The sequence below is a fragment of the Corvus brachyrhynchos genome, unplaced genomic scaffold (assembly GCF_000691975.1).
Source record: "Corvus brachyrhynchos isolate BGI_N302 unplaced genomic scaffold, ASM69197v1 scaffold223, whole genome shotgun sequence".
Classification (NCBI taxonomy): domain Eukaryota; kingdom Metazoa; phylum Chordata; class Aves; order Passeriformes; family Corvidae; genus Corvus; species Corvus brachyrhynchos.
Window position 1 is genome coordinate 3142530 of NW_008237174.1, and position 14413 is coordinate 3156942.

Here is a 14413-nt window from a genome sequence, read left to right on the forward strand (position 1 = left end):
AGAGATCCACCCACAGCCCCTGGGGGAGGTGCCCGTGCTGGAGGGGGTGGATGCCTGGAGGAGGCTGTGATCCAGTGGGAGACCCGGTGGAGAGAGGGGACCCTGCTCCCAGGCTGGAGCAGCCTGGCCTTGGAGCACTGCACCCCGTGGAAGAGTGACCCACACCACAGCAGTTTTGGGAGGACTGCTGCTCCTGAGATTGGAGCCACGCTGGAGAAGTTCAGGGAGAACTGTCTGCCGTGGAAGCGACCCCACGGGCTCACAGGGAAGGACTCCTCTCCCTGAGCACTGGAAGAAAACCTCGGGTGACAAACTGACCAAAACACCCATGCCCTCTCCCCTGCACTGTTGGTGGGAAGAAGGGAGGGGTTGGGGGAAGAAAAGGTGTTTTTAAGGGCTTATTTTACTTCTTATTATCCTCCTCTGATTTGGTTAGTAATAAACTCACTTTGTATCTGTAAGATGAGCCTGTTTTGCCCTTGGAGTGTTTTCTCCTGGTCCTTATCTCAGGCTCAGGAACCTTTTGTTAAATTTTCCTCTCCTCTGCCCAGCTGTGGCAGGGGAGGGCGAGTGAGCAGCTGTCGTGGGTGCCTGGCATTTGGCCAGTGTCAAACCACAACAGCTCCAAAGACAAGAACTAATGGGACAAATCCTGAGGGAGTCAGCTTGGCTCCTGTCAGCTGGCTCACAGAGATGGGACTGCAACTGCTGCTGCCAGTGGACAGCACGAAACCATCAAAATGTCTGTGAAATACCACTGGGGCATGCTCCTAACCATGTTCCTAAAGGTCCCAGCACCTCACTGCCACACTAGTGTGTCTTGCCCATGCCCGGTGGGCAGTGACGGTCATTACCAGCCCTGGCTTCCCAGCTATGCTGATGAGCAGTGTTACGCTCCTGGCTGCTGTGCAGAGGGGGAGCCAGCCCAAAATATCTGTCACCTTGCTTGTAAAGACACCGAAGAGCAGCAAGCTGGATCTCTGGGCTCACTGTCACGGGGTGCACAAGCACCGATTGCCCCCTCGGAAAGGTCACTGTCCCCGCCCGGGGCACCCTCTGCAACCGCACCAGAGGCTGCACAGCCTGCCGGGCTCCCTGGGGAACCTTCTGCTGCCAGAAGGGCAATTTGCAACCATTATGGGTTTTATTTCAGAAATTGTTTTCCCACGACTGAAAATATTAAGTTTTAATTGCCGGCTTGTGTGAGGCGAGGAGGGGGAGTGCACTCTGGCTGGAAAAACTGGCGGTGAAGCATTGAGCTGCTGGAAGCGGGACAACAGAGGGCACCAGAGACTCTGAATCTGCCAGAAATGCAGATGATAAATGAAGCGCTTGTAGAGCGCACGAGTTCATTGCTGGGTTGCAGCGCTGCCGGGCTGTGGCAGCCGGCCCCGGGACAGCTGTGCCCCGCACCGACACCTGCGGCCGCCACGGATCTCCTTCCCTGCCGAGACACTGCGTGTACCCTGCAGCCTTTCTGAGGACCCAACCCACCTGTCGGCCTCACAGGGAGCAGGTAAAGGCTTTTAATTGCCCCACACCGGTACGTGGCAGTGTGCTCAGCTCGGCCCTTCAGGGTGTGCTTTCTCACCTCCTGCCAAGGCTCCTGCTAGCCAACATAAGGGTGGGTCAGTCAGCAGCGGGTGCCTTGGTTTCCTCCTGCTTTCACAGCTGTTCTGCCTCACTGTTCTGCAGCTACATTCCATTCAGGGGGGTCCTTGCCCCTTGCTGCGGTTTCCCATTAGTGCTTCTTACCATGCTGTCTCCTCAAGTGTGGGGACACCTGGCCCCAAGCACGCAGCCTTGGGAGGTGCCAGCAGCTCTGTCCTTAAATGGGGGACTCAGTGGGGTTGGGATGTCCGGCCCAGTGGGCTTAGCTGTTCCTCAGGCCAGGGGTATGCAGGCAGAGTGGCTTTTTCACTGCAAGGTGACCACAGCAGGCTGCCGGGGAACAGCTTCAGGGTAGGCTGAAACCACAGAGTGGCCAAAACCTATGAGGCTGAAAGCCCAAGAGCACTAGGGCACCAGCTGTATGTTAGTTTCTCCATAAATTCCACCCTAAAAATGACTGTACACCTGTGGTTCAGTGTTCCTGTACCAGTTCTGGTGTTAGGGCAGGTGTTGTGCTTCCCTCTGGGATTGCCAGATCTGTCTCCCAATCTTGGACACTAAAAACAGTTCACTTACTTCATGCAATCATGTATTTTCTCTACAAATTACATATACATGTTTAGAAGCTGCTGACTTATAAGGCAATGTATTTGTGACAGATTGTAGGAATCTGAGCATTTTCCATGCCTGGCTCATTGTAAACACTTCCTTTTTGAGCTGCAGAGACAGTCTGATTCATTCTCCTTGCTGGTGGCGAATGCCCTGAAATATTTAACGGAAGAGCAGGAGATAGTCTAAGTTCTCAGATTCATGTTTCCTGACATGGCAAAATTTTGTCTTCCTACCTTTGAAGGCTGAGATCAGACACATGTGCTCACTTTCCCTTCTTTCACTGCTAGGGCCAGTGGTACCCCTGCTGAGCTGTTCCTCCCCAGCAGAGGAGTGGATTTGTGCTCGGGGGCAGCCTGCAGCAGCATTCCCACTGCCCCTGGGAGCAAAGCCACCTGAGCTACCCCACAGGTGGAAGGGCTCAAGCCCTGAGGATGTTCTCAGGCCTGGCAAGACCCAGAGCAAACCCATGGGGTGGCTTCAGCAGCAAAGCAAGCGCTGTAGAGGGCAAATGGGGAACACTGCCCAGCTCTGGTGTGGGCTGCCCTAAAGCCAGTGGCTCTGACAACCACAGTGGAGGTGAAGGTAAGGGACCACAAAAATTACCATTCTGCCTTGCTGTGACCCAAACTGTTCCTACCAGGACTGGAGGGAGGGTGAGGCAGGCTTAACCCTACAACAGCTACAAGAGAGGGCTGTCTCTGTGTTTTTGTCTTAGCTGGCAGTGAGTGACAGTGTGACTTGGATGGCTGAGGGACTGATGGTGCTGATGAGCCACTGAACCCCTCCAGAGGCTGCCTACATAAGCAATGCAGGGACACGAGGAGCTGCAGGGCCATGAGAGGGGGGCCCTGCCTCAGGACCCAGCCCAGTCGCCAAGCTCAGTCTCATGCCTGCACTCTCTCCTTGCAGAGACGGCCCAACATGAGCAACTGCACTGAAGTGGAGCGTGGCATTGTGCTATTTCAGTTGGTTGTCTACATCCCAGTGCTCACTTTGGGGATCCCACTGAACACAATTGCCTTCTGGGTCTTCTGCTGCAAACTCAAGAGGTGGAGCGAGACCAAGGTGTACATGATCAACCTCATCATCGCAGACAGTTTCCTGCTCTTCACGCTGCCTTTCCTGCTGTATTTTACCAAGTACAAACATCCCGTAGACCGGCTGTGTTTTGCCATACAAAACATCTATTTTACAAACATGCCTATGAGCATCCTTATCATCACCCTGATTGCGATTGATCGATACATTGCAATCAAGTTCCCTCTAAAAGCAAAGATTCTTCGATCCCCACGGAAATCAGCTTCCATCTGTGGCTTTCTTTGGATAACACTGATAATTGTTTCCAATTTGTATCCACAACTTCACAGTGACCGGGAAGGTTGCTGCTTTCGTAGAAAATCTAGTCAACCTATGTATTTCTCATTATTCTCCAGTATCTGTGGGTATTTTATTCCTTTAGGGATTGTGATTTTTTGCTCAGTACAAGTCATCAGATGTCTAAAAAAGAAGATGGCCATGAACCCTCATGAAACAAAATTACTCCAGAAGGCTGTGCACATTGTTTCTGTGAATTTGTGTGTGTTCACTGCCTGTTTCTCACCTCTCTACATCACACTGCTCTTGAGGTTTGCATTGCAAGTTGCTGGAGCTTCTTCTCTGCTCTCGGGAGTTACAACCTATGTTAAGATCTCTGCATGCTTAGCAAATTGTAACTGCTGTTTGGATGCATTTTGCTATTATTTTGCAGCCAAGGAATTTCCAGAGTTTTCTTGTATGTTCCCCAAGTGTATATTTATGAGGTCCAAGATGAACCAAAGCGAAGAGTCACAGCCACCCACGGATCAAGTGATGGCATAAACAAAGTGTAGTGCACGGCAGGTGTTAAGTGCCATGAAGTTTTCAGGCACAGGAAATAGGAACCACCTACAGTATTTGCAATTATTGTAGGAATAGGCATATGTGCAGACCCTCCAAAGGGTCTGATGTTAACTTGAATTTTGTCCTGCTGTCCTCAGTGACTTGACTCCAGCTCTGACTACTGTCTTGCATCGTTGCATCGCAGCTCCAGGCGCCTCCTGGTGACAGCTTGTCTTGGTTGGCTTCATGGTCCTTCACTTTCAGTGTCTTCTGACTTGCAAACCTCTAAAAAATTTCCTCCTGGGACTGCAAGCTCATATTCAGCTCATTTAAACTTAGAGGCAATTAACTTCCTTGGTGACAACTGACATAAAGTTCCCCTACAAGTCTGTCACCATGTAGTGACACTTGTTCAGATCACAGTCTGAAACCACTGACTAGACTTTGGTCAAATAAACACACAAAGGACTATTCCCAGCACAGAAAGTATCCCGTATCCAAGCATTACATCCACCTGCTTTATGTCAGTTCTTTGGCAGACAATGCGGTGGAAGCTGCAGTGAGCCACTGTGCCGTAAAACCAGATGAAACTACTTAGGTCATTCAGCTGATAATTTATGTCCCAATTTTCTTTACTGGTGTATTTTTTAATGCTCTGGCATTACTGGTATTTCACTGCAAACAGAGCAAGTGGCCTGTGTATGTGACCAATTTAATCATTGCACACTGTTTAGCCCTTGTTCTGCCTTCTAAATTCTCTTTTCAAAGACAGGAAAAGATATGGGAGACAAATAGTGCCTGATCTTAACAACCATCTATTCCTTAGGGAGATGTGTGAGTCTTGTCATCCTTGTAGCCATCAACAAATGTGTTGCAATTAACTACCCCCAGAGAGCAAGAGGCTTCTTGACAGACACCACTTACTATCCAGGCAAGAGGTGTTCAGCAAGGAAAAGGACTTCCACTTCAGAAACAGCACAAAGGGCGTTCAAAAACATTTTTGGATCTGGGATTCCCTTCTGGGACCTTGCATCTCGTTGCTTATAATGAATGCATGTTCCAAAAAGATTACTATGAAATTTTTTATTATTTTGAAAAAAGAGATGAAGATTCATATCAAACTGTTAACCTACTGTTAATCTAGAAAGCAAACAATGTGCTTTTTTTTGCAGATCCAGTAATGCTCATGTTTTCTCCCAGTTGACAAGGAGAACTTGTTCAATTTCCAAGGGGCTCCAAATAGGTCATCCACTCTGAAATACAGAACAGCAATGCTTTTATACATGTGGCCTCACATAAAGGTCTCGTGGTTTAGTGTAAGTGTTCCTTTTTCTCATTGTAAAGGGGAAATTAGTTGACTTCTCAATCCCTGTCATCGTTACATAATATTTTCTGCTGTTTTCACTGAATGTATGAAAACAAAAAAATCCATACATTTGCAAGTGAAAATAAAGGTGTGTCACAGTAATATATCTATAAATAAATATTCATTTATTACCGTTATACATCAAAGTCCTCTACTAATGTGAAACCTATACTAGAGATTGGGAAAAAAGACTTTTTTCCAAGATATAAGATCTGCCTTACAGCAGGGTACTTAACAGTGAAACCCAAAGATGGGCAAGGAACTTTCTGATTATCTGAAGATGTATGTTCTACCTTGAACAAAAATTATTATCTGGTTTATATGTCAAGTTTAGGATGGGTTTCTGGCATCCTCCTTCAGTCTGAACAAATCCTCAGCTCCCTGAGAGCTCCCAGTAAATGGAACACTTTTATACATGTGGCCTCACATAAAGGTCTCGTGGTTTAGTGTAAGTGTTCCTTTTTCTCATTGTAAAGGGGAAATTAGTTGACTTCTCAATCCCTGTCATCGTTACATAATATTTTCTGCTGTTTTCACTGAATGTATGAAAACAAAAAAATCCATACATTTGCAAGTGAAAATAAAGGTGCGTCACAGTAATATATCTATAAATAAATATTCATTTATTACCGTTATACATCAAAGTCCTCTACTAATGTGAAACCTATACTAGAGATTGGGAAAAAAGACTTTTTTCCAAGATATAAGATCTGCCTTACAGCAGGGTACTTAACAGTGAAACCCAAAGATGGGCAAGGAACTTTCTGATTATCTGAAGATGTATGTTCTACCTTGAACAAAAATTATTATCTGGTTTATATGTCAAGTTTAGGATGGGTTTCTGGCATCCTCCTTCAGTCTGAACAAATCCTCAGCTCCCTGAGAGCTCCCAGTAAATGGAACAGATGAGTTATCAGATGCTGGGCCACAACAAACTAATGGCCACCATCCAGTAGCAGTCCAGGAGGATGGCGACATGCTTATCCCCAAATCTTCTCCATTTCCTAGCGCAAGAGTCTGGGAAATGATAGTGGGGACCAGCCACAGCTGCCAAAGTCCATCAGCTGCCCCAAGCAGCAAGGCTGAATCACTGCATTTTACCAACATTTCTGCAAGATACAACTTTCCTGTCCCTTAAAAGAAAAAAATGCTAATAATGGTTTCCACTTCAGGCTTGAGAGAAAAAAAAACCAAACAAAAACACAAGGAAAAGGCTACAAAGTAATTCAGAATCTTGCTTTTATGTGAGCGAGTAGCCATCGGATATAGCATTTTTGGCCCTCCTATGCATGGAAGGCAGGGGCTGGCATAAGACAGTATTTTGCTCTTTGGTGGCATTTGGGCAGGCCTGAAACCTGAGGTCTTACCAGAGGTTTGAGCTCCAGGGGACTGAAGGACACATACTGGGGAGCTGTGGGCTGGGTGCTGCTTTCAGGTGTTGGAGGTATCTCTGGCTTTGTTTCCTTGGCGCAGCACAGCTGTTCCAGTGGTAGCACTGCCCGGCAGCCTCCAGGGAACGCCACAAGCACTGAAGCAGCGTCAGGCAGCTGGGAAGCACGGGCTTTTCCATGCCCTGCCCAGTGTGTGTGCACAGATACACAGCTGGTCCCTGCTGCTGCAGGAGTGTGGGGAGGGCTGCAGCACAGAGAGCCCTGACAGCGTTTTCTGCCACAGGCAGTTCCGTGCGGTGCTGAGGAAGGGGAAAGGGGAAACGGCCCCAACAGGCAGGGCTGGGCACTGTGTGAGATTGGTGTGCTTAGCCTCACACTGCCATTTCACAGGCTATCCATGCTAAAAATAACACTGACGTTTTGCTCTGAGCCCCGCAGTTCTCTTTTGGTCAAGATGTTGCGCCATCCCATCTTGCCGTGAGAAAACCGGGAAACAAACCACACACGGGGCAGAGGCACTGCAGAGCCCAGGTGCTGCAGGGTGGCCCAGAGTCCTGTGTCCCTCTCCCATGTGTGGAGGTGGTCCCAGTACCCCTCCCATCTTGCCAGAGGCTCTGCCCCACTGTGATATACCAGCAGCTGCAGGTATACAGGACACAGTCTCTGGGATGCAGGGAGCATGGAGATTTTCCCTGGCAGAGAAAGGAGGCAGGAGCCCATCAATCTGTCTGTCAGCAGGCTGTACCAGTGGTTCTTTACCTTACAGAAATATTTTGCCCCACTGGCTACTTTCATTAAGAAAAGCACTTTTCCAGGCACAATGGGGTGGATTCTGGTGTCAGCGCAAGGTCCTTTGGAGCTTGTTGCAGGCAGCGCTGCAGCCTGTACAGGCACCAGTGCTCTGCAGTGCTCTTGGGCCCCGGAATACCCTGCCCAAGAGCTGCCAGCAGGGAAGTGAGAATGCAGCACAAGTGTCATCTCCACTGCGCCACACGGTGACAGCACTCACAGGCATTGAGACAGGCTGAAAACTGCAGAGACAGGGGAAATACCAAGTGAGCATCATTGGTCCATGGCAGGGGTGATGAAACCTGTGACTGCATGGAAGGAGGGGACCGTGAGCAGCTGCAGATGAGGGTGGCTGATGGGAAGACGAGCTGGAGAGAATGATGGGGACCGTGATGCAGCGGTGGCCAGGAATCAGGCAGAGACCCAAAAGCCTCAGCAGGAGACATGTAAGTTCTCCACGGACAGCACTTCATCCTAGCTTTGCCTACTGGTAGCTGGTGTTGAGTTTGCTTTGACACATCCTGATGAACCTGCTGCTCACAGCCAGCTGCTTTGTGCCTGGTGACATGGCTTGTCCCTCTCTTGAGACCTCACTGGGCTGATGAGACCCTCATCTGGCAACCACAGCACCAAGCTCTGGATGGGAACCATCACACTGGAGAGGTGTTATGAGCTGAGCCCCTCCAAGCTTGATTTTGACTGCTCATGGTTTATACCACTAGTGATTGCCTGGGCATAGACAAGAGGAGTGTGTGAACAACACTTGAGGATGATGCAAAGTTTTCTATACAGTGATGAAGCTATCACAACCCAGAAGCTGGATGACTTTGAAAACTAAAGTACCAACAAGGACCATGACATAAGAATGTTGTTGGTTGGGGATCAATGAGCTGGGCACATTAATATGTCAGTAACTACTTGTAAGCATTCACCAAGAAGCCACCCCAAAGAAAGGGGGTTTGCAAGGTAAGCTCTACACTGGCTGTACATTGGCACGGAATTATTCTCAAGGGCTGGCTTGTGATGTGCAGACAGACAGTGCAGAAATACTCCAGAAGCTTGTCTAAGATGACCCGAAAAGTGGAAAGGGGAAATACATTTGCCTAAGACAGCAATTCAAGGCACTAATATCAGGACCTTTAAGCTCATTGATCAACTTGTCAGCTTTTCTGGTAAGTATGCTGCCACGGGGAGCCCAAGAGCAGCCCCTGGGCAGCAGGTGCCTGCAGACACAGAACAGTCACAAAGCCAGCAGGTCACAGGGTCATGGTGCCACGTTTTCTCAGAATTGTTGGCTGAGAAGAACTATGGAAGACAAGAGAACTACCGTGATTCAGAGTGAAACACTTGTTAACAATCACAAAACTGCCTGCAAACCACTGCCCTCACCTCTCCAACAGCTGCAGGACTGGGGGCCTATTAGGGCTGTTCTGTCCCAGGGCTCAGCCAGTGTGGCAACAGAAGCCACTCCTGTTCCAATCCCAACAGGGCTGGCACTCTGGAAGGCAGAGAGAAGACCTCAGGACCTTTCCAGGGTGATGGGTCCCCTCCAAGCACAGTCTGTTGGGCAAGGAGGGTCAACAGGCATTGCCCACTGAGACATCAGGCAATGGAAAGTAAAGCAAAGGAAAAACCTGAAGTCATTCCATCACTGGAGGAACTGTTGCAGGGATGCACAGCAGACAAGCCTTTCACCTCACTGCAGGACTTTCGCAGGCTCCTCAGTCAACAGGAGGTGGTACAAGCCACACCAGTGCTGACAGAGGAAGCTCTACCCTGGGGAAATGTTCAGGAGGGGTACGGGTGCTTCCTCAGGCACTGTTGCTGCTCTCACAGCCACCAGAAATTGGTTATCACAGGACACCTTCCTGGTCATGTGCAAGGAGCACTGCTCATCGTGCCTGCACAGCGCTCCACGCCTGGGCTGGAGGAACTCGCTCTCTCCAAGGACAGCAAGAGAACAGGTAATTCTCCTGGCTATTTACTGACAAGGTTATTTGAATTCTGCAAGGCATCACCTTTCCCCAGCCATGGTGGGACACCAGAACAGTGATGGAGAAAGAGAGGGCTGGAGCCAATGTATTTTCAAAGTATCATTTTGATACTGACCACATCTGACATGTTTTTGGATGCTTAAGGGCTGTCTCAGCCTTTGCTAGGTCTCCCTGTTATGATGTTCCCTTATATCTTATGGGCTCGTAATGCATTTCTCATGTCCAGAGGACAGAGCTTCTGCAGCTATCTGCTGTACCACATTCCCTCACCTCTTCAGAGGTCTCCTGGCATGATTCTTCTGCTGCATGATTTTCAAGGCTAACCACGAGCCACAGATGCACATAAATGCTGCAGCACTGCCTTAATGGTTTGCTCGCTGGGGATGCTTTTGAGACCCAGGAACCTTCACCCATGTAGCCACACTTCCCTTGCAGGGGAAACCCAAAGACATGTCATCCTGGGTCTTTTCTGTCCATGAACTGTTGCACCTGGAAAGTGCTTCTGCACTAACTCCTCCAAAGCTGGAGGGCAAACAGCAATATTGCCCTTAGATCCAAGGTGAGGAAACCACCCACTAGACCAAACACAGCTTATTTCTTTCACATGGCTGCTGATCACATTCCTGCCATGGCATCAGTGAGTTTCTTTTGTCTTGGAATTGTGGCAGTTTGATGTAATACTTCTGGGATAAAGACCGGCTTTGACAATCCTTGAAAGGCAGTGAGGGTTCTCCGATTCTCACTGCAGACCTCTGAGTACAGGATTCGATGGCAGATGAAACTAGTGAGAGATATACTAATAAGAGGTATACAAATAATTGCTCGTATCACTAATGAGAAGTGATGCAGAGACATCTCAGGACTGAAGGAGAGGACAGCTGTCCTTCTGCTACACATCTCCTGGAACATTTTAAGCTGTGAGGACTCCGGCTGGCTTGCACTGAGCCCTGCTATAAGGGAAGGGATGAGAGCTGGGTTTAGGCATCCCCTTTCCATTATTAAATGTTTGCAATGGCTCACATAACTCCTTGCTGCAGGATATCTGCTGCTGCCTGATCCAATTCTGAGCCAAAATAGGGGCCCAAACTCTTTTCCCTGCCATCCTCCAGGAGTAGTCTTCCCCGCACGGGACCCAGGGAGAATCCACGTTTTTCTCTCCTTCACAACTGATCAAGCTTGTGTCCCTGTTCCTCTTCTTCCCACCAGGTACCCTACACCCAGCCATGCACAGCCATCTCAATTGTCAGGTTTTCATGGCTGGTAAAGCCCTGAACTCTCTCAATTAGTATTAATCACTGATTCAGTCCAGAACCTCCCTTGAAAAAGGCTTTATTTGCTTTTGCAGGAACTGTACCTTTTGATACGCCCAAAATGAACCACAGCAGCTGCAATATCACAGCCTACGAAGTATTTTCGCTTGTCCAGCTGTGTGTTTACATCCCAGTTTTGGTTTTGGGCATTGTGCTGAATGTGTTGGTGCTGTGGGTGTTCTGTTGCAAACTCAGCAAATGGACAGAAACCAGAGTATACATGGTCAACTTGGCTGTGGCTGACTGCTTGCTGCTCTTCACTTTGCCATTTAAAACTTTGTCCCAGTTCCAGCACCTGAAGGTAGATGCATGGTGCCTGGTTCTGGAAGGTGGCTATTTCATGAACCGCTTTATGAGCATCGGTATCATCACCTTCATAGCTGCTGATAGGTATCTTGCAATCAAGTATCCTTTGAGATCCAAGGCACTGAGGTCACCTCTGAAGGCAGCTTTTGCCTCTGGATTTCTTTGGATAATCATCATCTGTGAGACTTCCCTCATTAAAAGCTTAGAGGACCGAAGCCAAGATGACTTTTGCTTTGAGAAATCTTCTGTGACGCCCTCGGTGATCACGCTGTGTACCATTATTACGGGGTTTTTCATACCGCTGGTCATCTTAAGTTACTGCTCCGTACGAACCATTGCAGAACTCATGAGAAAGAGGAATGAAAACTGTCACAATGAAAAGCTAACCAGGAAGGCTGTCTACGTCATGGCTGCAAACATGGCTGTGTTCATTGTGTGCTTTTTGCCTCTTTACCTCGGGCATCTCCTCCGCTTCATAATGGACTCCATCAGCTCCGACTGCTCGGCAATACAGAGCATTAGCAACTTTGTTCACTTCGCCTCCATCCTCGCAAACACCAACTGCTGCCTGGATGCCATTTGTTACTACTTTGTCAACAAGGAATTTAAGGAAGCATCTTCCAAGCTAGCAAAGTCCGAATCTGAAGCCAGCGAAGAAGCTGAAATTCAGCTCCCACATGTAACACATTGATGCAAAACACATACAGCACACAATTTATATTTGCTGTGTTCAACTGGGACTCACTAGCAGGGTTGAAGGGACATACTACTAATGGGAAACATTCAGATGCATGATTCAGCTCTGATTCAGACAACCACAGCATTCCAGATCCTAATCTAATGATCGAGATTGTTGCTGACAATTCTCTGCCTTATGCAAATTTGTGTAAAATGTTTGATTTCCCCTGCCAAAAATTCCTGGCAATGGTAAAGGATTGGGTTTTGTCCCTCATCCCCATCTCGGATCAGTGTTTGTGCAGTTGTCACAAAGAAACAGGCTATTTCAAATATCAAAAATTTTAAAAAAATCAGAGTGAAACCATGCAGAAAAAGAAAGGATGGTGTTTCTATAAGTCACAAACATACTGACTTTTAGTTGCTAATAATGCACAATCCCATAGCAAAGGCATATGTAGCTTGCTTTAGAGAACTTTACAGCAATGTAACAGTTACAAAATGGTCATTACAATACAAGGTCAGAATAAATTGCAATTGCTTGTACTGGGGAAAAACTTATATCAAAAATGTTTACGTCAAATGGCATTAAAATTAAATAGAAGAGTTGGTGCAGGGCAGTGAGAATAAGGACTCTGTATTAGGACTTCATTCAAGTTTAAAATGTAAAGCACTGTCTAAAGAAAGTGGCAGCAAAGCTGTTCCAAAGAAATCAACATAAATAAAGTTGTGTCACTAGCATGGAAGTCAGTTTCTTAATGAGTTAAATGGAAAAGGTGGGAGGTTGGGTGTCAGAGGACCTGCTCTTCTGTCTGTTCAGGAGGGATGGCTCCCTGTTGTCCAAGCCAGGGGCAGAGGGTGTGAGCTCTAACTGAGACTGGGATTCTCTATGGCAGAGCCGCGCATCCCACCCTGTGATGCACTTACCACAAACACCTAAGCAGTTAAAACCACTACATAGCCTCAGACCACATGCCCTGGGCTGGAATGTACCATGCACAGACCTCCACTCACACCTCCACTCACACCTCCACTCACACCTCCTGAGCCCAGCCTGGGCTGCCATCCACCTGTATGTGCTAGGCTCAACGGTGCTGCCACAAAAACATCCTTACAGTTCCTACACCAAGCCCTGCCTTTGTGTCTTCTGCTATTCAAGGCAATTCCAAAAGGAGGAAGCCCCTTAAGGAGAGCCCCTGCTGCAGACCGTGGTTGAGCAGAGCCCTCCATCCACCAGGGCAGAGGCTGTTTTGCAGGACAGGATAGTAAGCAAAGCCCTGACAGTTTCCTGAGGGGATGCAGGCTTCTCAGCACACTTGCCAGAGATTCAGGTAGAAATGGGGATATCTGCACTGTAATCACCAAATTCTGAAAGCAGAATGTCTCCTTTGCTTACTATGCAAGAGGGAGGGAAAGGAGGGGAGGCTCTGGCTGCAAAGACCTTTTAAGGAGGTTGGTTTATCTCCCCTTTTCTGCACTTTCATTTTCTTTGAAAAGATCAATGCAGCAATGAAGGGTGCTGTGCATGCAGAGATGGATTATCTGCTGCTGGCTCAGCTCAAGGGGTGGCAGGGCCCTGGCCCTGCTCAGCAGGGCTCACACCCTACTTCCCCAGCCCTGTGTGCTGATGGCTCTCCTGTATCGCTGTGTAACATATGCACCTTTGTGATTTGATGGATTGTTCCCCAGTAAAGCTCAACAGATATTTGAGATTACCTCCCCAGTATAGGATTTATATGGTGAGAGCACAGTGATTTGAGAGATAACCTGATTGCCAGCGTGTTTTTTCCATACCTCCAGTCTCACCAGCATGGATGTGTGCTCCTCAGAGGTGAAAGCTCTGCACAAACAAAACCGCTGTTTTAGATGGGCAAGAAAAAAACACTTCTACTCCACTAACCGCTAATAAAAAGGGTGGGGGAGATACAAAACAGCCTATAAACAAAGCATTTCCGAGCACATTCTGCTAACCCACCTAACTTCTAGTAACGCCTCTTCCTCTGACAGCCATTGGCCCAGAGACACACACCATGAATGCCTGGCCTGAGGCAGCCAAGCTTCCTCCCCACAGAAACCTCACACATCTGTGAGCCCTCAGGCGCTTACCAAGGTTTAGAGGGGGGGAGCCTTGGAGGGGCTGTGCAGGAGACAGTTGGGTTGTACACATGTGACATGGTGCTGGGCAGGGAGTGCAGGGATGGTGTCACTGCCACAGCCAACCTCTGCAGCATCCCCAGCAGGACCAACACCGCCACTCCTGATGGCTGCCCGGGAGCAGCTGGTATACTGAGGGCAAAGAGGTAGCACAGCATGTTTCACTCTTAGAAAAACCATCCCTTTGATGTAGGACTGAAATTTCTGTTCTCCCCCATTCAGGCAGGGCAGTCCGGGATTCAAGAGTGCTTGCTGAAATAGGACCAAGAAACCCCCTCAATCTCCCCAGCTACAAAACTGGTTTATTCTATTCTGTTTATTCATTGTCTTTTGCTTTTCCCATCCAGA

At 48.3% G+C, this 14413-nt stretch overlaps 2 protein-coding genes across 3 annotated transcripts; both read left to right on the forward strand.

The window, feature by feature from the left end:
• The first annotated feature begins 990 nt into the window (after positions 1-990).
• Positions 991-6026, forward strand: LOC103612029 (G-protein coupled receptor 35). Of its 2 annotated transcripts, none has more exons than XM_017728818.1 (3): positions 991-1516; positions 2511-2805; positions 3133-5585. In XM_017728818.1, exon 3 carries the CDS (start codon positions 3145-3147, stop codon positions 4078-4080), a length of 936 nt encoding a protein of 311 aa, XP_017584307.1. In that variant the 5' UTR covers positions 991-1516; positions 2511-2805; positions 3133-3144; the 3' UTR covers positions 4081-5585. The 2 variants fall into 2 exon arrangements, 1 of the variants encoding a protein (XP_017584307.1); XR_001860164.1 differs by lacking the exon at positions 2511-2805 and adding an exon at positions 5880-6026 and having other exon boundaries at positions 993-1516; positions 3133-5381.
• Positions 6027-7773: 1747 nt separating this feature from the next.
• On the forward strand, positions 7774-12637 carry LOC103612030 (G-protein coupled receptor 35). The gene is made up of 2 exons (XM_008629602.2): positions 7774-9590; positions 10966-12637. Exons 1-2 carry the CDS (start codon positions 9236-9238, stop codon positions 11925-11927), a joined length of 1317 nt encoding a protein of 438 aa, XP_008627824.2. The 5' UTR covers positions 7774-9235; the 3' UTR covers positions 11928-12637.
• The last annotated feature ends 1776 nt before the right edge of the window (positions 12638-14413 follow it).